Below are 20,867 nucleotides of genomic sequence, written 5' to 3'. Positions count from 1 at the left end.
GAAGGAGTTGAGAATGAAGAGAGTGTTGATTTTGAAAATCCTATCCTTCTTTCCCATATTGACGAGTCTCTAGTGCATGATTGTGATTCTTCTATCCATGAGTATTTGGATTCAATTGAGGTTATGTCTAATATGTTTTTTGAGTGTCAAATGAAAACCCATAGCCTCTTGAGTGAGTTTATTAAGAATGCTTCATGTGAGAGAGATGAGTTTGAAATGAATTTACATCCATTCATGCATGGGTTTGAGACTTTAGGCTTTAAGGAAGTTGAGGGAGCTATTGTTCATGAAGGTAGTGGAGGAGATTATGTGGTTCCTCTTGGGAGTTGAATGTTTGAGGGAGATGGTGATCATGAGTGTTCTTCTTTTGAGGATTCTATGATTGATTTTCATGCCCTCATTGGCGATGTGAGACCTTGTGTTGAGGGAGTCGCGAACCCTTTGCCTAATTCTCATACCCCTTTTTCTCAAAGGTTTGACCACATCCCCTATTGCCCTATTTTTCGCCCTTCCTTTGTTGATAAACCTATTGGGGACTCCCTTGTCTATGATGATCTTAATTTCCCTCATTCGTCTATTGTTGAGGAAAAGGGTGATGTTGCCACCCAAAAATATTTTAGTGAAGAGGTTTTGCCTTTTTCTTTTTCTTTCCATTCTTTTATTCCCCCTTCTTCTTCTTCTTATTTTCTTGTTTTTCCTTTTGATCCCTCTTCTTCTTTCTTTTGGCATCTCCCTTCTCACTTGCGTGCAACGATCTTGTTGCACGTCCTTATCCCGTCATTTGCCTACCTTCTATCATATGAAATGTGTAGTAGTGCATTTGACAAGCTCTTGCGTGCGTTGAATTATTATTTTCTAGAGCGGTCAAGCTTGGACCTTAAGCAAGCCTTTCTCGGGAAGTAACCCGTGTTTTATTGCTTTCATTTTCTTTTATTTTTAGAATAGACTTTATCTCATGGAAATGTTTGTGTGCCTTTTGCTAGGTACATGACTTGATATACTTTGGTGCTTTAATACGGATCAAGAATCAAGGAAGGTTGACTCCTATTTTTGCTAGCATAAGGAAGGCAAATTCAACACTAGAGGTTGTTAGCCTTGAAAGGGTAAAATTGGGTCATTTGCGGGTATTTACACCCACCTAATATCTGGTAATATCCTTCCTTGCTCTTTCTCTAGTGGATGATGACTTGTTTGACATATGTTGGTTTGATTGGATTGATCTCCTTGTTTTCCCCTCCCTTGGATTATTTGATTTACGTTTGAGTGAAATGTCTCATCCAAGCTTGGGGGAGGGTATTCTATTATGTTTGGTGGGATGTTGATTCATAAATGTTATGCACCTTTGTATATGCGTTTCCATGTTCTTATATTTTGAAAAACTCCAAAAAGATTTTGTTTCTATCAAGGCAAATTTGCAATGTGTTTTGTTTTGTTCTTGCTTTGGACATAATAACATTTGGACTTGTATAATTGAATGCTTTTCTTCCTAAATGGTAGTGGTGTGCACGGTTTGAGATTACGTTTGGTTGATTCTAGGATAAAGCATGCTAAGGTAGTTGTCTAGAATTAGGGGGATCATGAAGCCGAATTCTACTTGTTTGTGGCATGTTTCGTAGTTGCTCCCTATCTTCGATTTGACAACCTTAGTGAGTTTTTGCTACAGCCATGTGAGATTTATATTTGTTCAAGCTTTCATCATATTCTTGCATGAGCGGCATGAATCCTTGACTTTGCAAGCCTAATCTATAAAGCTTGATGTATGATTCTCAAACTCGAGACCGAGCTATTTAGGGAGGACAAAGGCACCTTTTTCGGCATGGTATTTTTCATTGTTAGGTTAGTTTGTTTTATATTTGTTTTTGAGTTTCCATTTGCCTTCTTGCAACCATTTGAGCCTATTTCCGTCTTTTCAAGCCACATCTTTAGTTCTTTGGCCTTTTGTTTCATTTTCTTTCTATTCTTGGTTTTTTGTGAAGCAAATTGATCATGTATGATGGAGTTTGTGGTGGATAACACTAGTGGAAAAAAGGCTATCCGTGACGGGCAAAAACTGTCCATCCGTAACGGGCAGCGGCCGTTACGTATACGGTCGTTACGGATGGCCTTACTTATTCGTAACGGGCACCGTGACATTTATGTTGCCCGTTACGAATAATGGGTTATTCGTAACGGGCTTTCAGGTGCCCGTTACGAATAACGGGGTTATTCGTAACGGGCTTTTCAGGTGCCCGTTACGAATAACGGGATTATTCGTAACGGGCACATGTTTTGCCTGTTACAAATAAAGGGGTTATTTGTAACGGACAGGTTCTGCCCGTTACGACTACTGTGAGAATCAATTAAAAAAAAAACCAGCAAATAAATGCTGGACATCAAGCTTGCAAAATTATTTTATCAATATATATATATATATATATATATATATATATATATATATATATATATATATATATATATATATATATATATTATATACACTTAATAATTAAAGAGTAATATACAATCAGCAAAAGCCGCTTTAATTATTTCCTAATAACTAAAACTAAAACAAAGCAAAAAGAAAATCTCAATTGTAATAATAATTAAACAAGTTTACTTAAGACTACCATCTGATTTAAATTATTTTCCTCTAGAATAGTGTGTTGAATAATTTACATCTTCCACCATTAATCTGAGTAGCTGCAACTTTGATCTCAATTCCGAGGCTGCCTCCAAACACCATCTTCAGGTTACCTCCAATAAATCTCAAGACAACCTGGAAAATAATCACATTCATCATTTAGCAGAATCATCAAAATAAACATTTTCCATATTCTTAATTATCACAGCAAGTAACACCAGGCTATTCATTTCACTTAAGACCTCCCTTGAGTTGCTTCTTCAACACATAAGTGTTTCAACATTACTTTCATGTAAGATCTCTTTGGGTTCTTTTGTTCAGTGATAAATGTTTCAACTTATAACCAAGCTGAAAGCAAAAACGGAAACCTACTGCTTTTTCTTCTTAGTTCTACGCTTTCTCCGTGGCTTAGGAGCATCAGAATTGGAACTCATGTTGCTACTCTGGCCTGTTTGTGAATTAGAGGATTCTCCGTTATAAGAATTGAAGTTTCGATGGTTTGTTGTGTTCTTGGGTGTGATATTCCTCCGTGTTATAGATTTCTGAGGATAAGGAGGTGGCATTAAATATCGAGCCGACTTTTGTTTCTGCATTAACCAAGTACAGCAATTTAGTAAATTAAATTCTCTCAAAGCATATATTTTAAATGGACAAGTACATACCTGATTCCTCTCATCACTGGATAAGCCAGACGCAGCTTTACCAAAATGTCCAGAAGCACTAGAAGCTTGTTCCCTAACAACATCAGACAAGTTTTGCAATTAAAATACGCCAAGGATTTAGACAAATGGAGCCAAAATAGTAATAATCTATTAATATGCTTTCATGAGCTTCAAAAATTTTAGTGCCATTACAATCATTCTGCATCCTCAATATAATTAGAAATGGAAACAGAAGCCTCAAGAGGGAGGGGAGAAATGGGCCACCTCGCACTTATATCTGTTAACTCATCATCTGCATCTGCTTCATCATTTGAAGTCCCTGATACAAAGAAATCATCATCACTGAGATCTGCTAGTCCGTCATCCTCACTTCCTGTCTCTGCAAACAAACAACAAACAAAAAAGGGTATAAGTTTGAGTTAACACATTTCATACTTCACACATTAGACAATGCGCTGACTGAGAACCCAAATATTGAAGGAAAGAGGCATCAGACAAGCATACTTGAAATTCAGTGAAACTGTAATTGGACAAGTATGTGTTGAAATCTTAAATGTGCTACTATTACATAATATGCTTAACTACCATTCTAGGTGATTACTATTTACTACAGCAGGATAAGAATCACTCTAACCAAACTTAGAGAAAACTAAACTCACTTTTGGAACTCCATTGGAATCTTATTAAGAACCACCAAAAAAATAAAAAAGGGAATTGGATCTAAAAAAAGTTCAAATTTGTCATAACAATAATGTAAAAAAGGGGAGCAAATAGACTACCGAGGGGCAATTAGTTCAGGGATATTGTAATGCAAACAATCATTATAAGCTTTATTGATTTTATAACCATGCTTTTAAAAAAAATAAAAATAAATAAAATACAAATAATTAAAAAAAAAAATCCATCTTCCACCAGTGTTAAAATAATCCATACAGTGCTCCAACAATTCAAGTCTACACTTACAGTATGGAAGCAAGAAACAGAATTGGCTATCAACATCACACAGTTCATTCTCTCCCTTTTCCACAAATCACACACAACATAATACTAAGTAAGAAATAGATCATGCCATGATCATACAACCACCCATACATGTCATAATTAACATGATCAACTACTCCTTATACTCTCCAAAGCCTCATAATCATGGATATGACACTGGTCCAAGACATTCCATATTCAATAACAGCAAAATAAACTACTAATATCAGATCATCAGGCCCCTCATATGCAAGTTCGAATGAGGGTCATCCAAGTACCACAAATTGATTAATTCACAGAAAGCAAGTCAAACATACACCTTTAACCTAGCCAATGCAGCAGCTCCCCTCTCTATCTTGTGAGGAATCATACTACACAAGCAAATTCACAATAAATACTATTTACCACAACGAAGATCACTAAACACAATATCAAACTCTTATCACAGCACACCAAAATTCAACACCAATTTCTATAATAAAAGCTAAACAAACAAAAAAAATTGAAAGCAACTAAAAAGCCAAAAGATAAAAACCTTTTAGAACCATAAGAATGCACTAATCTCCGAGAAAATCCAAACATATTTCATCTCACAATTTAATCTTTTTCTTCTAGTTTTCAAGTAATAAAAGATTTTCGATAAGGTGGCAAGAAATCAATCGTATGAATTTGTCAGAGGAGTGTTTATCTTGGAGAATAACCTGGGCAAGCTTTAAAACTACAACAAACAAACTAATAGCTGTATTAAATTCATTCAACAAAATTCCCCATCTTTTAATTTAAAAGAATCATCAGGATATAGTCACTTCATCAAAAACAGGCTATCTAATTTTCAATTAACAATCAATCAAAAATCAAATCACAATCCAATTTTCAAGTATAAATTAAGTTAATTAAAAATCTCAAATTTTTCATTAACATACTACATTTGCTATCCTATAATATCATGTATCAATTTAACACATAAAATCCGATATAAAATAGATCGAAAAATAGAAAGCCAGAATCCAAAATAAAGAGCAATAGAAATACCCTTGAACGGTACGCCAGAAGCTCTTAGAAGGAGCACGAAAATGAATAGCACCATGAGAAGGTTTAGTGTTCATCCTCTTACGAAGAAAACGAAGTTACTTCATCTTCTGCCGAACAAGACCACCAGAAAAGTGCTACTTCTTCGCAACGAACCACAACAACACGCTGCCCAGATTGTTGAGCAAATTAGAAGAAGAAGATCTGGTTGCGTTGAGGAAAGACCTTGAGAAGGATCCGGCGCAACCCCCGTCAATAAACCCTTGGATCTATAAAGCAAATCAAAACCCCCAATTTAACCATTTTTTCTCTTAGATTCATGGAGGAAAGGAGAGGAGGACTGAGTTCAAAACGAGGGAAAGAGGTGAATGACGTCGAGGAGAGGAGAGAGAGAGGGAGTGAATGACGGCCGTGAAACGAGGGAAAGAGGTGAAGACCGTGAAACCCTAATAAAAAGCCAAATGGGCTCATCTATAAGTTGGGCCAAGTTTGAGCATTGTATCGGGCACATTACGCCTGTTACGTGTAATATAGTATTTGTAACGGGCAAAATAGTGTCCGTTACGAATACTTATTTATTTGTAACGGGCACTAATTTGTCCGTTACAAATACATACGTATTCGTAACGGACACTATTTCGCCCGTTACAAATAAATAAGTATTCGTAACGGACACTATTTTGCCCGTTACGAATATCTTAATTGTAACGGGCAAACCTTTGCCCGTTACAAATAACCTGTTACGAATGACATTTTTTCCACTAGTGTAAGTTGGAAATTTGGTTTTTATGAGTGCTAGTTTGTGATTAAGTCTTCTTTGTGAATAATGGCAAGTGTTTGAGTAACAGCCGTCCTTAATCATAAAAGGCATGGACTAATAAATTGCACTATAGAAAAAGTCGTCCGAATTTAGCAAAAGGCGAGGACATTGCAAGTTCAAGTAAAAAAAAAAAAAAAAAAAAATTGAAAAAAGTGAAAATTCAAAAATAAATTGATGTATTCTTTTCTCCTTCTAAGCATTGAGGACAATGCTTCATTTAAGCTTGGGGGAGAAGTGTTTACGCTTTTTGTATATATTTCTTGTGAGTATAGCTTCAAATAAGCTTGAGGGTGTTGCTTTTAATTTGTTTGGTGATTTCTTGATCGTGTTGTTAAGGATTGATCACCCTTTTGCTTCACTTTTTAGGAAAACCGCCAAATTTTAAAATTTTAGCCTACCCTCACCCTTTATGCCTTACGTTACAACCCTGGGGAAAGACCTTTCGACCTAGAAAATTGGGTCACTATTCGGGGGAGGGAATCATGGGTCATTGCCTAAGGAAAGGGGATGCGAAGTCAAGATGTCGAGTAGCCAAAAATTTGATCTTTTTTCCAGTTCCTTCGCGGAATCTATGAGATGCTCACTAAGGGGAGATATGAGATTAGTAGGGGGAACGCGGTAAGTCCGTTTGGGATGAAAGTGGAGTGTGATAACTAGTTCCTATGCTTAGCATATTTATGTTTCAATCAACCTTAGGTATCTTATAGCGTGCACTCCCTTACTTGTTTAGAAAGATTTGTATCCTTTTGTGCTTGTGCATTTGCAAAAGTCCTCTCATGAACATTTGTTTGCTTTTCTTGTATTTTGTTTTCTTTTTCATGCTTTGCCTTGTTTGTATTATTATGAGAGTTATGGGTAAACTCTTAGGATACCCTTACGAGAGCATCACTCGTCCTCTAGGGCGATCTAGGGGTTTAAATGGCTTGTCTTTAGTTGCTAAAATTGACCGTGATTCCTACGAAAGTGAGTTAGTGTATATTCCCATCTTCTCTAGTTTTCTTGTTTCTTTCTTTGCTTGAATAATTTCATCATTTTCCCTTGGGTTGGATTTTATTTTGCTCGAGGACGAGCAAAAGTTTAGCTTGAGCGTCATTATGACGCTCAAAAGAATAAGATTTAGGTTCTTTTTCTCTATTTTCTTTCATTATTTTCCTATATTTTTCTTAGTTTTATTTGGTTTTCCATTTTAATAACTCATTTTGAGTTTTGTCTAGTTTTTATGTGTTTTTCTTTATTTTAGTCCTTAATTCGTAGTTTTAGTTTTATTTCCTTTATATTCTATTTTACTTTATTTATTTTTATTTTATTTATTTTTATTTTATTATGTCCCGATCCTTTCCTCATGTTTTTTTTTGGTTGTAGGTGTTTTCGGGTCCTTGGTCGATCGAGTTCAACGTCCGAGAATTAAGTCAAGTTGCTGCCTTTGAGCCAACCCCTGCTGCCAGCCTAACCTACACCACCCATTTTCTTAACCTACACCACAACTGCAATTCAACAACAACCTCACCATCTCCCCTGCTCCAACTCTCCTTCTTCCCCTGCTTCCAGCTTCTCACTCACAAGTCACACAATCACCAACAGCAACAAAAACAACACCAATCAGCCACGCAACAACCACCAGCCTCCCAATCTCAGTCACACACACCAACACCCCGCAATTCCAATCAACCACGCAACTCACAGCAACACTAATCCCCTGCTACCTCACGCAACTCCCTTACCACCTCTAATTAACCACCACGCAGCCACCGAAACCACCATCAATCTCCACCACCAGCCACGCACCGCACTCTACCCCACATCACACAAACCAGCCACACAACTCCCATATTTCTACCACAACCACCACCAATCGCAGCCCTCACCCACCTTACAACTTACGCACTCCACCACATCAACCTCACACAAATCCGCCGCAGCCTCTACACCAGCCACCTGGTAGCCGCAACCAACACCAGCACCACCAATCAGAATAGCAGCCCCTGCTGCCCCTGCTCAGCCACCACTCCCGCAACCTCCTTTAATTCCCCCAATTCAATTGAAATTCCCCGAGGACGCGGGTGTAAGAGGAGCGGACGCGGGCTCGATGTCACAAATCAGGCAGTAAGTAGCCGCGGTTGTCCCGAGGTCTTCCCGCGGACGCGGTGGCTCTGGAGAGGGCGCGGTTTAGACCACCGCGGGCGCGGCTTTCTGGGTTTGATTTGAACCCATATCACGAGCTTCTCACGTGAGAATTAATAAGATCGAGTGGTCAAGATTATTTGCTAAAAAATTGCTAATGGTGCTAATTTGATGATGAAGATTTGCGAGGGATGATGGTGGTGTGATGAAATTCAGAGCAGCCACGAAAGGAGAAGGAGGGGAATTAAGAGGGTCTGATTATTTTGGTTTTGGGTGGGATTTGTTTTCTTTTTCTTTTCCTTTTATTTTTATTTATTTATTTTTACTTTTCCTTTTCCTTTTATTTTTATTTCTCTTTTCTTAGTTTTTTTTCCTTTCTTATTTTTATTTTCCTTTACTTAGTGTATTTATTTTATTTCCCTTCTTTTATTATTTTTCTTAGCTTAGTTTAAATACCCATTTTTGGGGATTATTAGAACCAACTTTTATTCTATTTTCGGAATTAGCTTAGTTTTCTCTCTCTTAGGTTGAGAGCTTCTCTCTCTAGATTAGGCTATTTTAGGAGTAGTTTTAGAGAGAGAAATTGAGAGATTTCAATGGTGATTGAGAGATTGAAGATGCAAGTGTGACAATTGTGTTTGAGATTTTCTCTATTATCAATGAGCATTTCTAAACTCTATCTCATTTAATTGCTTTATTTAATTTGATGTTTGTTTGGTTAATTTTGTTATTTGATGTTTGATTTGAGTAATTGTTCTTGATATTTTTGTTGATTCTTGTTCTCTATAGTTGATAGTAGATTTGATCATGTTTCTTGAGTAGTTTACTTGCTATGGTTTGGGTAGACATGTGTGATTGATGGATTGAGATTGATTTGGGAATTAGAGTAGTTCTTGTGTTGTGATTAAATTGATTCATAGAGGTTTGCATGTTGCATAAGTTTGATTGGAGTAGCTAACCATGATTGCTAGCATTGATTGCATGATTGAATTGATTGACATGACCACTTGATATCGATTTCATCATAATTAGTTGAGTATTTGATTATGTTTCTTCATATTGTTTAGCACTAGAGAAATCTATGTTAGAGAGTGTGAGGATGATTAGTTGAATGCCCCTAATTGCTCCTACTATTTGTCTTTGCATTGCTTGGATTGCTTGACTCCCTAATTACCTTGGTTATCATGAATGCATGTTGATCCCCATTCCCTAGTGTTTCATTTGTTTGGTTCTTGATTTAGAAAGTAGAATAGCGTTAACTTTCACCTTGGACTTCGACCTAGCTTAGGCGTTAATTAGAAATACTTGAACATAACCATTCCTAGTGGTTCAACCCTTGACTTACCTCTATACTTGTATTTAGGTAGTTGAGTGATTATGAATTTGTTTGACCGTAGGGAGGATTAGTTCAACGACATAGTTCTCCCCACGTCAACTTTCATTTGACTCAATTAGCTTTGTTAAATGCATTTGAATTTCGTTTAATTTAAAAAGCTTTGTTTGAATGTGTTTGACTTCATTTGACTCAATTAGCTTTGTTGAATGCATTTTACTTTCATTTGATTCAAAAAGCTTTGTTTGAATGTGTTTGATTTTTATTTGACTCAATTATCTTTGTTGAACGCATTTGACTTTCATTTGATTCAAAAAGCTTTGCATGAGTGTGTTTGACTTTCATTTGACTCAATTATCTTTATTGAATGCATTTGACTTTCATTTGATTCAAAAGCTTTATTTAAATGTTTTTGACTTTCATTTGAGTCAAAAATTTTTATTGAATACATATGTCTTTCATTTGATTCAAAAAGCTTTGTTTGAATGTAAATGACTTTCGTTTGACTCAATTAGCCTTGTTGAATGCATTTGACTTTCATTTGATTCAAAAAGCTTTGTTTGAATGTGTTTGACTTTCATTTGACTCAATTAGCTTTGTTAATTGCATTACACTTTGTGTTAATTCAAAAAGCTTTGTTTGAATGTGTTTGACTTTCATTTGACTTAATTAGCTTTGTTGAATTCATTTTACTTTCATTTGATTAAAAAAGCTTTGTTTGAATGTGTTTGACTTTAATTTGACTAGATTATCTTTATTGAATGCATTCGATTTTCGTTTGATTCAAAAAGCTTTGTTTGATTGTGTTTTACTTTCATTTGACTCTATTAACTTTGTTGAATGCATTTGTTGGGGTTTGGTGAGTCCGACTCACCGCGGAAACAACCCCTCCCGAGGAACCACTCGCAATAATTAAAATCACAAAGCATAAATAAATATTCACAAAGGAAAGATAACGAATCTTTCCCTCGAAGCGAGCTTCGCCCAAAACCCGGGGCTCTTACTTGAAAGCTACTAGCACGTCAAGCGTCGCGCCTCCGACGGTATCTACCCACAAATGGGCGAACACAACTTTAAGGTCTACTACCTTGGGGTTAGCAAGGTCCGACCTAAACCCGAGTGTTATGTGAGTTTAAGAGTTTTTCCAAAAAATTATGGAATGCTCTTTTTAACTCCCACTCAAGCACTTTACTCCAAATCCCAAGGTTGGTATTTATAGAGGAAAGTATGAGTGGGAATTTCTATCCCATCAATGTGGGATCATGAAATTCCACAAATTAATTTAAAGCTAAATTAAATTAAAATTGCAAACTAATAATAAATCTACAAGTGGCATTACCATGTGAGATGGGTTGGTGAGGACCACATGGAGAGTAGGGGACCATACTTGCTCCCCACTTAGGCCCCGTTCTTTAGAGCTGCTCTGCTCTGCTTTGCTCTGCTGAAATCTGCTCTGCTTTTCTCTGCTCTGCTCTGCTGAAATCTGCTCTGCTCTGCTTCAATCTGCTCTGCTCTGCTCTGCTTAAAATTAATACTTAATATTGAATTATTATAATAATAATGTATATTTAATAATAATAATAAATAATTAATACTTAATGATAATAATAATTAATATTTAATAATAATAATAAATAAATAATATTTAATAATAATAATAATATATAATTAATATTTAATAATAATAATATATAAATAATATTTAATAATAATAAAAAATATTTAATAATAATAATATATAAATAATATTTAATAATAATAATAAATATTTAATAATAATATATAATTAATATTTAATAATAATAATATATAAATAATATTTAATAATAATAATAAATATTTAATAATAATAATAATATATAAATAATATTTAATAATAATAATATATAAATAATATTTAATAATTATAATAATATATAATATTTAATAATAATAATATTATTAAATATTAATATTTAATAATAATAATAATATATAATATTTAATAATAATAATATTATTAAATATTAATATTTAATAATAATAATTAATATTTAATAATAATAATATTAATAATAATATAATTAATATTTAATAATAATAATATTAATAATAATATATTTAATATTTAATAATAATAATATTAATAATAATAATATAATTAATATTTTAAAATATAAATATTATTAATTATATTTAATATTTAATATTTAATAATAATAATAATAATTGTAATAATAATAATAATAATAGTAATAATAATATTAGTAATTATAATAATATTAGTAATAATAATAATATTAATATTAATGAAATCTGCTCTGCTCTGCTCGGCTCTGCTTTGCTCTGCTCTGCTTCAATCTGCTTTGCTCTGCTCTGCTTCAATCTGCTTTGCTATGCTGAAATCTGCTCTGCTCTGCTCTGCTGAAATCTGCTCTGCTCTGCTCTACTCTGCCCAGAAGCTCAAAAGAACAGGGCCTTAATACTCTCCTTGTGCCACATGTCCTCTCCCACTTACTCCCATATTCCAAGCTTCCCCTTGTTCATGGCCCTATGGCCCGAGCCAAGCCACAAGCCAAGCCCGAGCCCGGCCCAAACCCGGCCCGCACCAGCCCGCACCTGGCCCACAGCCAACCCGCACCTGGCCCGAGCCCAGCCCGCACCAGCTGCTGCTGTGCGCGGCTGCTGCCGTGGCACGGCGCGGCTGCTGCTGTCTCTAGCCGGGGCTGCTAGCACGGTGTGCTAGCTCGTCTTGCCCCTAGCATTCGGATGCTCGGGGCACTCCGATGCTAGGGGTATTTTCGAGAATATGGTCGATTTATTATTATTTTGCGCGTCTCGTCTTTTATCATTTAGACTCGACTTCCGACGATCGGTTTCGACGCTCTAAGCTCGAATTACCGACGTCTAAATATTTAACACTCAGGCGACGAATTAATTTCTTCCGAATTAATTCGTCGAGTTGGTTCGCATATATTTGCTTGGGTGTGACCCGAAGGGTTTAGTCAAGATTAAGCTGTAATATTAATTATATTAATATTACTGATCGGAAGCGGCCTCCACCCACACATTCCGATCACTTGACCTTACTGAATATATTAGCTTTCTAATAATTCTGAACCCGCTATCAGAATAATACACTTGTTCGAAGGACACCATTCCTTTCAATCTCCCACTTGTCCTTCCGGACAAGTGTGTATTTAGTGTATAGCCCTTATCCTATGTCTCTTCATGAACTACAGAGTAAGATTACTAGTCATCTTTGTTACATCCAGAAGTGTTTCTCGAAATCCGAGTTTGACTGTCAATAAGCAAATGTTTTCTAAAAAAAACCATCTGAGCACGGCCATGCATTTTTCACAGTCTCGCTCTTCGAGAGGCCTTGTAAACAACAAGACATGTTCCCTATTATTAGTAGGGGGACATTTCCAGTCTTGTAATGTAGCTTCTCTTACTAAGAGGACTCACCCGCCCGATATCCGTCTTTATAATCCCCAATTACGACAGATGTTTGGCGGATACCAAAGCGGACCAGTACTCAAACAAGAGATCTCCCACTACTCATGGTCAAAGGAAAAGAGTTCCGATAGTAATAATGAGAAAATACTTATGACGATTTTAATCTCTTAAAGCATCCTCATAGGTCTGTCCAGTATGGTTCTAAACTAATACCTGTGCAAATGATTTGTATCCTCATAGCACAAGAAACGGTGCTACAAATCATACTACATACTAATCTCTGATGGTCATTATTCGTCCACAAAATACGACCTTGATTAGGGATAATTTTCGATTAAAATATTCAATGTTCACTTAATAGGTGTTTCTTTATCCAAGCCATTGACTTGATACCCTATTTTGAATATTTATTAAAATCGAATGGACTCATTATTTAATTCTAAACCACAATTAAATAGTTTTGTGGAATATTTAGAAATATTTTATTCCACTATGAAACTTCACAATGTTTCATCTTATGATAAATGGTTTTTCCCAAATGTTTTAAGAGTAGTACTCTTCATAAAACATTCATAGAAATCACACTCATATTTGATATGCTTGATTTCTTTCATGCAATTATGAATGTTGTCATTCACTTATTGCATAGGTTTAGTTATAATTACTTTGCAAACCTTAGCATCTTCATTATCCACCATTTCGATAATAAGATGATAAAATTTTGAGAGTGTTAATGGATTACATGTGATTCAGGATTTATTGTCCAAGCAATGGCTCCCACTCATTTTCATGATTTGATACCTTCTACTTGACAACCTACAATCATTAATGTTCAACAACGAACTTTTCCATTTAACATCTTTCCGTTTTATTGCCTTTAAGGCAACAATATTCTCAACTTATATTTTAGTAGACTCCCCGATGATGCCTTGCTTGGGTTTTACTCCAAGCGACTCACAACGATTTGGGATACCCTAATCACTTGTGATCATGGAAATTTTCCTTAGATTCCCGCACATTATATATGGATGCATATCCATGTTACCATTCTCAAGCCACAACGCTTCTTGCCTCGTGCTTATAAATGGCTTCCTTGCTAAGGATCTAATCCTTGTTAAGGTTTGTGCTTGCAACATCAAAACTCAAATTATATTTGTTTCTATGCGTCAAGAACTCATCCAACTACTTATCTAAGTTCTTTGGATGTTCTTGACTATACTCAGATTAGCGTCGATTGGTATTATATACGTACTTCACATGCTCTAAGCATGTAAGTCATCTGACGATTCCATATCATAGCTTTACATGATGGATTTATTTCTAGAATGATTCTCAATTTTATTCCATCCATGTGACCTTTAGCTCATACAGTTACACTGAGTCTTGCCAAATTGTTCTCTATATGATATGATTGAAAGTCTCTTACTAGAGTCTTTCTTGTTTGATTTAGTACTTAGCCTAGCTTATACTTAGTTCAAACATTTACTTAGGTTTATACATATGGGTCGAAAGCCTTTCAAAGTCCTTCTTGTTTAACATGGTAATTTCCTTTACTCATTTAAACATTTTAATTAAGTCTATACCATAAAACTTAATTCCCAACATGTACTAAGTATCGTCTTTAGCTCGGTCCATTGTCGAAAATACTTTCAAATCTAAGCATTTAGCATTTGATAGTTGTTTCACAATAGAGTTCGTAAACATCTTGTTAGACCATTACTTTTGCTCCCACTAAACTTCTTGTTCATCAGAATTTCTATGTTTCTCCATAAGTCAATCCTCTTATTAACTTTATGAGAAAACACGTTCCAATTCCTTCATGCAATGCTTCCTTTAATCCCATGACGGATTCCATGTGCTTGCTTTCAAATCTAGCATTATTTTGATTTTCAAAACCCTTAGACTATTCCATAGTCACTTCCAAAATTCCATTTTGGGAAGGCGGTTTTGGTATCTATTTTGCCATATTTCATATGCGCAATTTTGCTAGATCAATCACGAAAAGACTTGAGCATTCCGATTGGTGAATGGGATTTTATTAAAATCAACTCCTTGAAATTAATTATATCCTTTACAACCAATCTAGCTATGTATGCATATACATTTCCACATTTGTTAGTTTTCTCCTTGAAAACATATTTGCAATCGATGGGTCTTTCACCTTTCATGCAAATTAATCAAGTTTCAAACATGATTTTCAAACATGGAGTCTATTTCGGATTTTCATGGCCTTTAACCATTATTCGGAATTTGGATTTGTCGTAGCTATCTTACAAGACATTATTCCTTTATTATCTAATAGTAAATAGTATGTTTGTAAGTCTTAGGTTTGTTTCTAACTTAATAGAAAATTTATAGGATTCAATCCAAGTCTTTGGTGAATTCTATACCTATACGGGACAATTGCATCAAATACTGAGTTTTAAGGTGCTTTCAAAGCCCTTTTATTATGTTGATCTTACTCCAACATCTTTAATGTTTTGTGAGTAATGAATTCTCTTTTAAGGTACTTGTAAAGTCCTTTTTGAGTATTCTTGATCAAGCATTCTCATGAAGTCCTTTAAAGTCTTCCGAGATTCTCAGTTCTAGTTTGGTGCTAAGCTCGATGGTCATCGAGTTCATTTTCCTCCCACTTGTCGTTTTGGAAACGTGTTACTTTCCAGAAAGACACTACTTAGAGCAACAAACAATTTTTGTTCTCAATTAGGATGTGGAGGTAATACCCGTAGTCTCACTTGAATGCTTACAAAGAGACATGTATATTGTCTTTGGGTAAAAGTTTGTTGTGAAACAAACAATTAGCTCCTACTTGAGCTATCTTAGTCTTTATTGAGCCATTCAGCTCCCACTGAGTCACCTAGCTCCCACTGAGCCACTTTGCTCCCACTGAGCTAGTGAACTCCCACTGAGACTAAGAGCCTTAGACATATACTTGAAAAGACTTTTAGAAGTTATTTCTATCCATAAATAAATATGGCGTCCTTTCTTAGCTTCGACATTTTGTTTAGTGTAACATTAGTCATTTGTGCAAATCTTTAAGAACTTTATAGGAAGGGTTGTGAACCATCATCGTTCGAGTCATTTTCAAATGACACCGAGGTCTCCGTGAAGACACACCATGTTCTTTGTGGAGTTATATATAAAATTTTCCATTCATAACTTTGAGATAGTCACACTTGGCTCAAGCAAACATCGCTCGATCTAATCTAGACGTTTTGATATCTTGCCAAGTCGATTCTGTACTTTACTGAACTTTTGAGCTACTCAAGTCAAGTTTGATCACATTTGATGAATATAGCCATATCCTTTCAAATTCTTTGTGAAACGTTGAAGTAATTGAATCTTCTTTAGCCTTTGGAGTCAATTGTCTATACCAAGAACAATAGCTCTCTGATTAGTCGGTTTCAACAAGTAAGACTTACTTGTCTTAGAACGATTCCAATTCGAGCAACTATCAAGAGCCTATCTAATAGAGCCTTGAGTACGTTCTTGTCGATGTGACATTTCTAAAGATGTTTGGAACGCAAATCAAGCCCATGACTTGAACTTAGTGAGTTTATCATGTTAGGGAAATGTTTGTTTATAATCAAGCATTCTTGACTCAACGCTTGGATAGCCATGCCATTCAAATAAATCTCGCAACTATTGCTCATTACTTTGAATGTGAGTCTTTCCGTGTGTAAACGGATCAATTGCTGATTATGGAACATAATAACCATTACTTGTTCCAGCCTTTAGCTTAAAAGGTCTTTAAACAAAACATACTACCTTACAACTGATGTAGCTCTTCTTGCTTCATTCTAAGCTTGTAAGTCGATAACTTAGCTTAACTTCAATAGTTTGAGGTCACTATCATAGTGGAACACTCAAGCAGTATCCGATACTTGTGAAGATAACGAATTGCTAAGTAAACTACAATAACATGAACTCATGAGTTGAAATGAAATCTAATTCCTTTTCTTCGTTCCTTCTTTCCTATATTTCTTATCACTAGTCGCCCTCTCGCGCGCTACGCGCGCGATAGTTCTGCGTTTTTTTGCTTTGGTTGTATTGCGAAATGAATAGCATATGATAATTGTTAAATTATATTGTATTATTATTTGGGTTAGGAAAATTTATTTGTATTATTATTGCTTTTATATATTAGATAAGTGATAGTAATGTTGCTAAATGTAAATTGTCACATAGGTTATATTATAAGCAAATATAGTATATTAGTTATTCAAAGGCATTAGCATTATCTTTAATCGTAGAATTTTTTAAGTAGAAATGAAAAGGCTTGTAGGTTGTACACAATCGCATATTGATTGGGCTTTGGTTGTAAATTGGGCCCATTATTGAAGGGACAAAAGTAGTGCTATGGTTACTATGGTGGTTAGTTGATAGGAGTTGTGGAATTTGTTTGATCATAATATGAGTTAGGTATTTGTAAAAGTTTTTAAAATTTTTGTCTAAAAAAATATAAAAGCCGGTTAAAAATGGTTTAAAATTATTATTATGCGTATTAAGTATAATTTACTTACAAGTATTGGTAGAAGTTGTTTTAAAATGTATTTATACCTTGGTACGCATATAGTGTTGGGAAGACGGTATTTATTTTAAAGTATTTTATTGTATGATTTAAGTGAAGTGTTTGCTCGGAAAGGCACGTTGTTTGAAATAGTACGACTTCTTTTGCATGGTATGATTAACAAATTAGAAGACGTGAGTTTTTATAAGCAACGATTTGCAGTGTAATAAAAGGGAGAATTGATCATCACACGGTTCTCGAAATTTCTTTGATTTTGTATGAAATTGGAAACCCTTCCCTTTGTTTTCGTCTTCCTTGTTCTGTATTTCCTCAAAAGCGAAATCCCCTTTTTTCCCCCAAATTAATTTTTGCTTTCTTTTCAATTGAAAATTAACCTACGGCGATGGCTAGAAATGAGGATGATGATACTTTTTTTGATGATTCTTACCGAAAATTTCTAGAGAAACGCAAATATAATCTGCGTAGCCAATATGTGGCTATTGCAGAAGTTCGAAGCGAGGCTACAAAGAAGCTTGATGAATTGTTGGATGAAATGAAGGACTGTGATGTGCAGTTAGCCAAGTGCGCTGAAGTTGCAGAGAGGAAGAGGAGGGGCAAGGAGGTGAAACATGGTAGTAAGGGTAAAGAATCTGATCTTGGAAGTAACTATGATTCTCCAATTGAAGTAGAAAGCGATCCTGATGAGGATGAAGAGCCTGTGTGAATGATAAGATACGTAGGTGTTCAAGGTGAGCCATCCAGATTTAGGGGTGGCTGAGGTGCTGGTAGATTGGCTTTCGATGTTAGGGCTGAAGGAGAGAAGGATGATATGGATATAAGCGAAGATGAGAGTTTTGTGAAGTTTGTGATTGATGCAACGGTTGGGGCGTTTGCTGAAGCAGAAGAACAGGCTCCGGTGGTTGATGCTGAGGTTGCTAGTGCAGTGGAACAGGGGCTTGAACAGCAGCAGGGAAGACAGTCAAAGCTTTCAGATGAGCACGATGATGAGGAAGTAGCTGTTCCGGAGATGCTTGAAAGCGATGATGAAGATTATGGGTTTGATTCTGACTAAGAATGATGTTTGGTTTCATTGTTTTTTGCCTAGGTTTAGAGATCTTTCTAAATAATGGATACTTTTTGAGATGGTTGTAAAATTTGTTTCTTTGGAACATCTTATGAACCCTTTGTGAATATAGAACTTTGTATTTTGTTATCTTTTTCACAATTAACAAGCTGTTCTTATTTTTATAATTGCATGGTTGCCTTCTCTATTCATTTTCTTTTGTGTTAGGCTAATTAGTGATCATACATTAATATTTCTAAAAGTATTCCTAATTTCCTATATATACTTTATGATTATGTATTAGTTATTTGTTTGATGCTTTCATCATTAGCTCCTTCATTTTTGGTTGAATATTTTTGAGATATTGCTGTTGATTTATTAACCATGTTTAATACTTTTTGTTATGACCATTGTGTGTGAAATTGAATAGCTTATGCTGTTATTATTTTTTTACTGATAGCAGCTGAATGAATACACGTATTGTAGAAGCTTGCATTGTGTTTTCGTTTTTAAATTTGAATAGCTTGAATGAATGAATAGCTTTTGTTTTTCCTTTTTACTGAATAGCTTGAATGAATGAATAGCTTGTTTTTTCCCTTTTTAATTTGAACAGTTTATTTGAGTGACATACATATTTGTTGTGCAGAAGTAAGATTGGGTGCTATTAGGATTGAATGAAAATATATAGACAAGAAAGTGATGAATGTTTGTGGTTTATCATTATTTTGAAGAGGGCATGTCATATTTTTTGCAGATATTGAATCACTTTCGGAATCTCTTTGAGTTTTTACTTGTTGTATGTGATAGTCGTTTTAATTCCTATCTAAACCTTTATAAGTTCTCTGTGTTTTTGTTTTGATTCTTGGTCGCTGCGTAAGCTGAGTACTTGCTGATTTGCTGGCTATCATTGAGAATTATGTAAAAGAAATTTTAATATACTTCCGCAGTGTGAATTTTGAGTTGAATTTTTATCAATATATTGCAATGGGTTAACATGTAGTTTATCTAAAAAGATGTATTTTTATAGTCATGGTGGAGTAATGAGTTTGTTATTCATTTGTTGTCTTCATAAAGCTATATTATGATTAGTGTAGTTTGATTTGGAAAGTTATTGGTGTTATATGGTTCTTCCTGCTCATAGTATTTGGCAGAATTGGATGTGTTGGAATAGGTTGTTAGTGATCTGATGTAGGAGTTAATTGATGGAGTGCACTGTAAAGGGGTTATAGTTGTTCTATTTACTTTGGTAGAATGCAATAAGTTATGCTATGATTAGTATAATACATGTTTCTTCTGGTATATGGCATTTGGCATATAAACTTCTCTATTATGCTATGTTTGCTTCTGTTATATGGCTTCTGGTATATGAATAGGTTGTTATGGAATTTGGTATAATAATAAGGAGAGCTATTGGTGTCATATGTTTTCTTCTGGTAATGGTATTTGGCAGATGTGGATTTGCATATGTACAGAAGCCATTAATGAATGACATATTATCTGTGAAGTGCTGCAAACCTGGTGTTCATAGTGCAGTTTTCAGAATCTCTAACTTAGCCTCAGAGATCTTTGAGTGAGTATCTCCTTGCTGAGGTCCTAAGAGCATAATTTTTCTAAATTGTATCTTAATGTTAAAAATTGGACATATTGTGTGGAGCACCTTTGTTGTCATTGAGATGAAGATCATAATTTTAAAAGTCAAGATCATTGCAATTTACTTTTAGAAAAGTCAAGAGCATAAATTATATCTACAATTGTTTTAATTTTATAACTTGATAAGCATCTTACCGCAGAATTTGCATCATTGAGTAGAGAAGGCTTAGAGTACAACTTTAATGGTGGAGAAATAGAGAGTGGGAGGAGAGAGAGATAGAGAATGCCTTTTTTTTTCTTTTAATTAAAAGCAGTAGAGTGAAAAAAGGAAAATGAATGGAAGGGAGGAAATTAGGGAGAAAGTATAATTTGGTGAGTCAACAAATTAATTGAAATTGCACCCAATCTCTGAATATTTTGCAACTTAGGAATAGTGAATTTTCATTGACTTGTGATTTATATCACTATTCCTTTCATTTGTAGGAGTTTTACTATTTTTTATTCAATTCAATTTCAACCTTTATCCATAGATATTCCTAACAATAACCTATATTCTTATATAAAAAAAATAAACTAAAAATAAAGTTGTGCTCTTTTCCTCAATTCTTCTATTATACCCTTGAAGTGAACAAATTCTTTTTTTAAAAGCTTTCTTGCATAAAAGTGATTCAGATTAAAGATCTATCAATAATAATGGATT

General features: G+C 34.8%; 1 protein-coding gene across 1 annotated transcript; it reads right to left on the bottom strand.

The window, feature by feature from the left end:
- Window positions 1–2,512: 2,512 nt before the first annotated feature.
- On the bottom strand, window positions 2,513–5,720 carry LOC145612432 (uncharacterized). Its single transcript, XM_081667804.1, has 5 exons — window positions 5,296–5,720; window positions 3,547–3,661; window positions 3,283–3,355; window positions 2,993–3,207; window positions 2,513–2,755 (listed from the first exon to the last, which is right to left on the bottom strand). The coding sequence occupies exons 1-5, from the start codon at window positions 5,348–5,350 to the stop codon at window positions 2,746–2,748; spliced, it is 468 nt and encodes a 155-aa protein (XP_081523930.1). The 5' UTR covers window positions 5,351–5,720; the 3' UTR covers window positions 2,513–2,745.
- Between the last annotated feature and the right edge of the window lie 15,147 nt (window positions 5,721–20,867).

The sequence above is a fragment of the Chenopodium album genome, chromosome 24 (assembly GCF_948465745.1).
Source record: "Chenopodium album chromosome 24, dcCheAlbu1.1, whole genome shotgun sequence".
In the NCBI taxonomy this organism is placed as follows: domain Eukaryota; kingdom Viridiplantae; phylum Streptophyta; class Magnoliopsida; order Caryophyllales; family Amaranthaceae; genus Chenopodium; species Chenopodium album.
The sequence above is the reverse complement of the archived record's forward strand: the minus strand, read 5'-3'. Positions and strand labels throughout refer to the sequence as shown.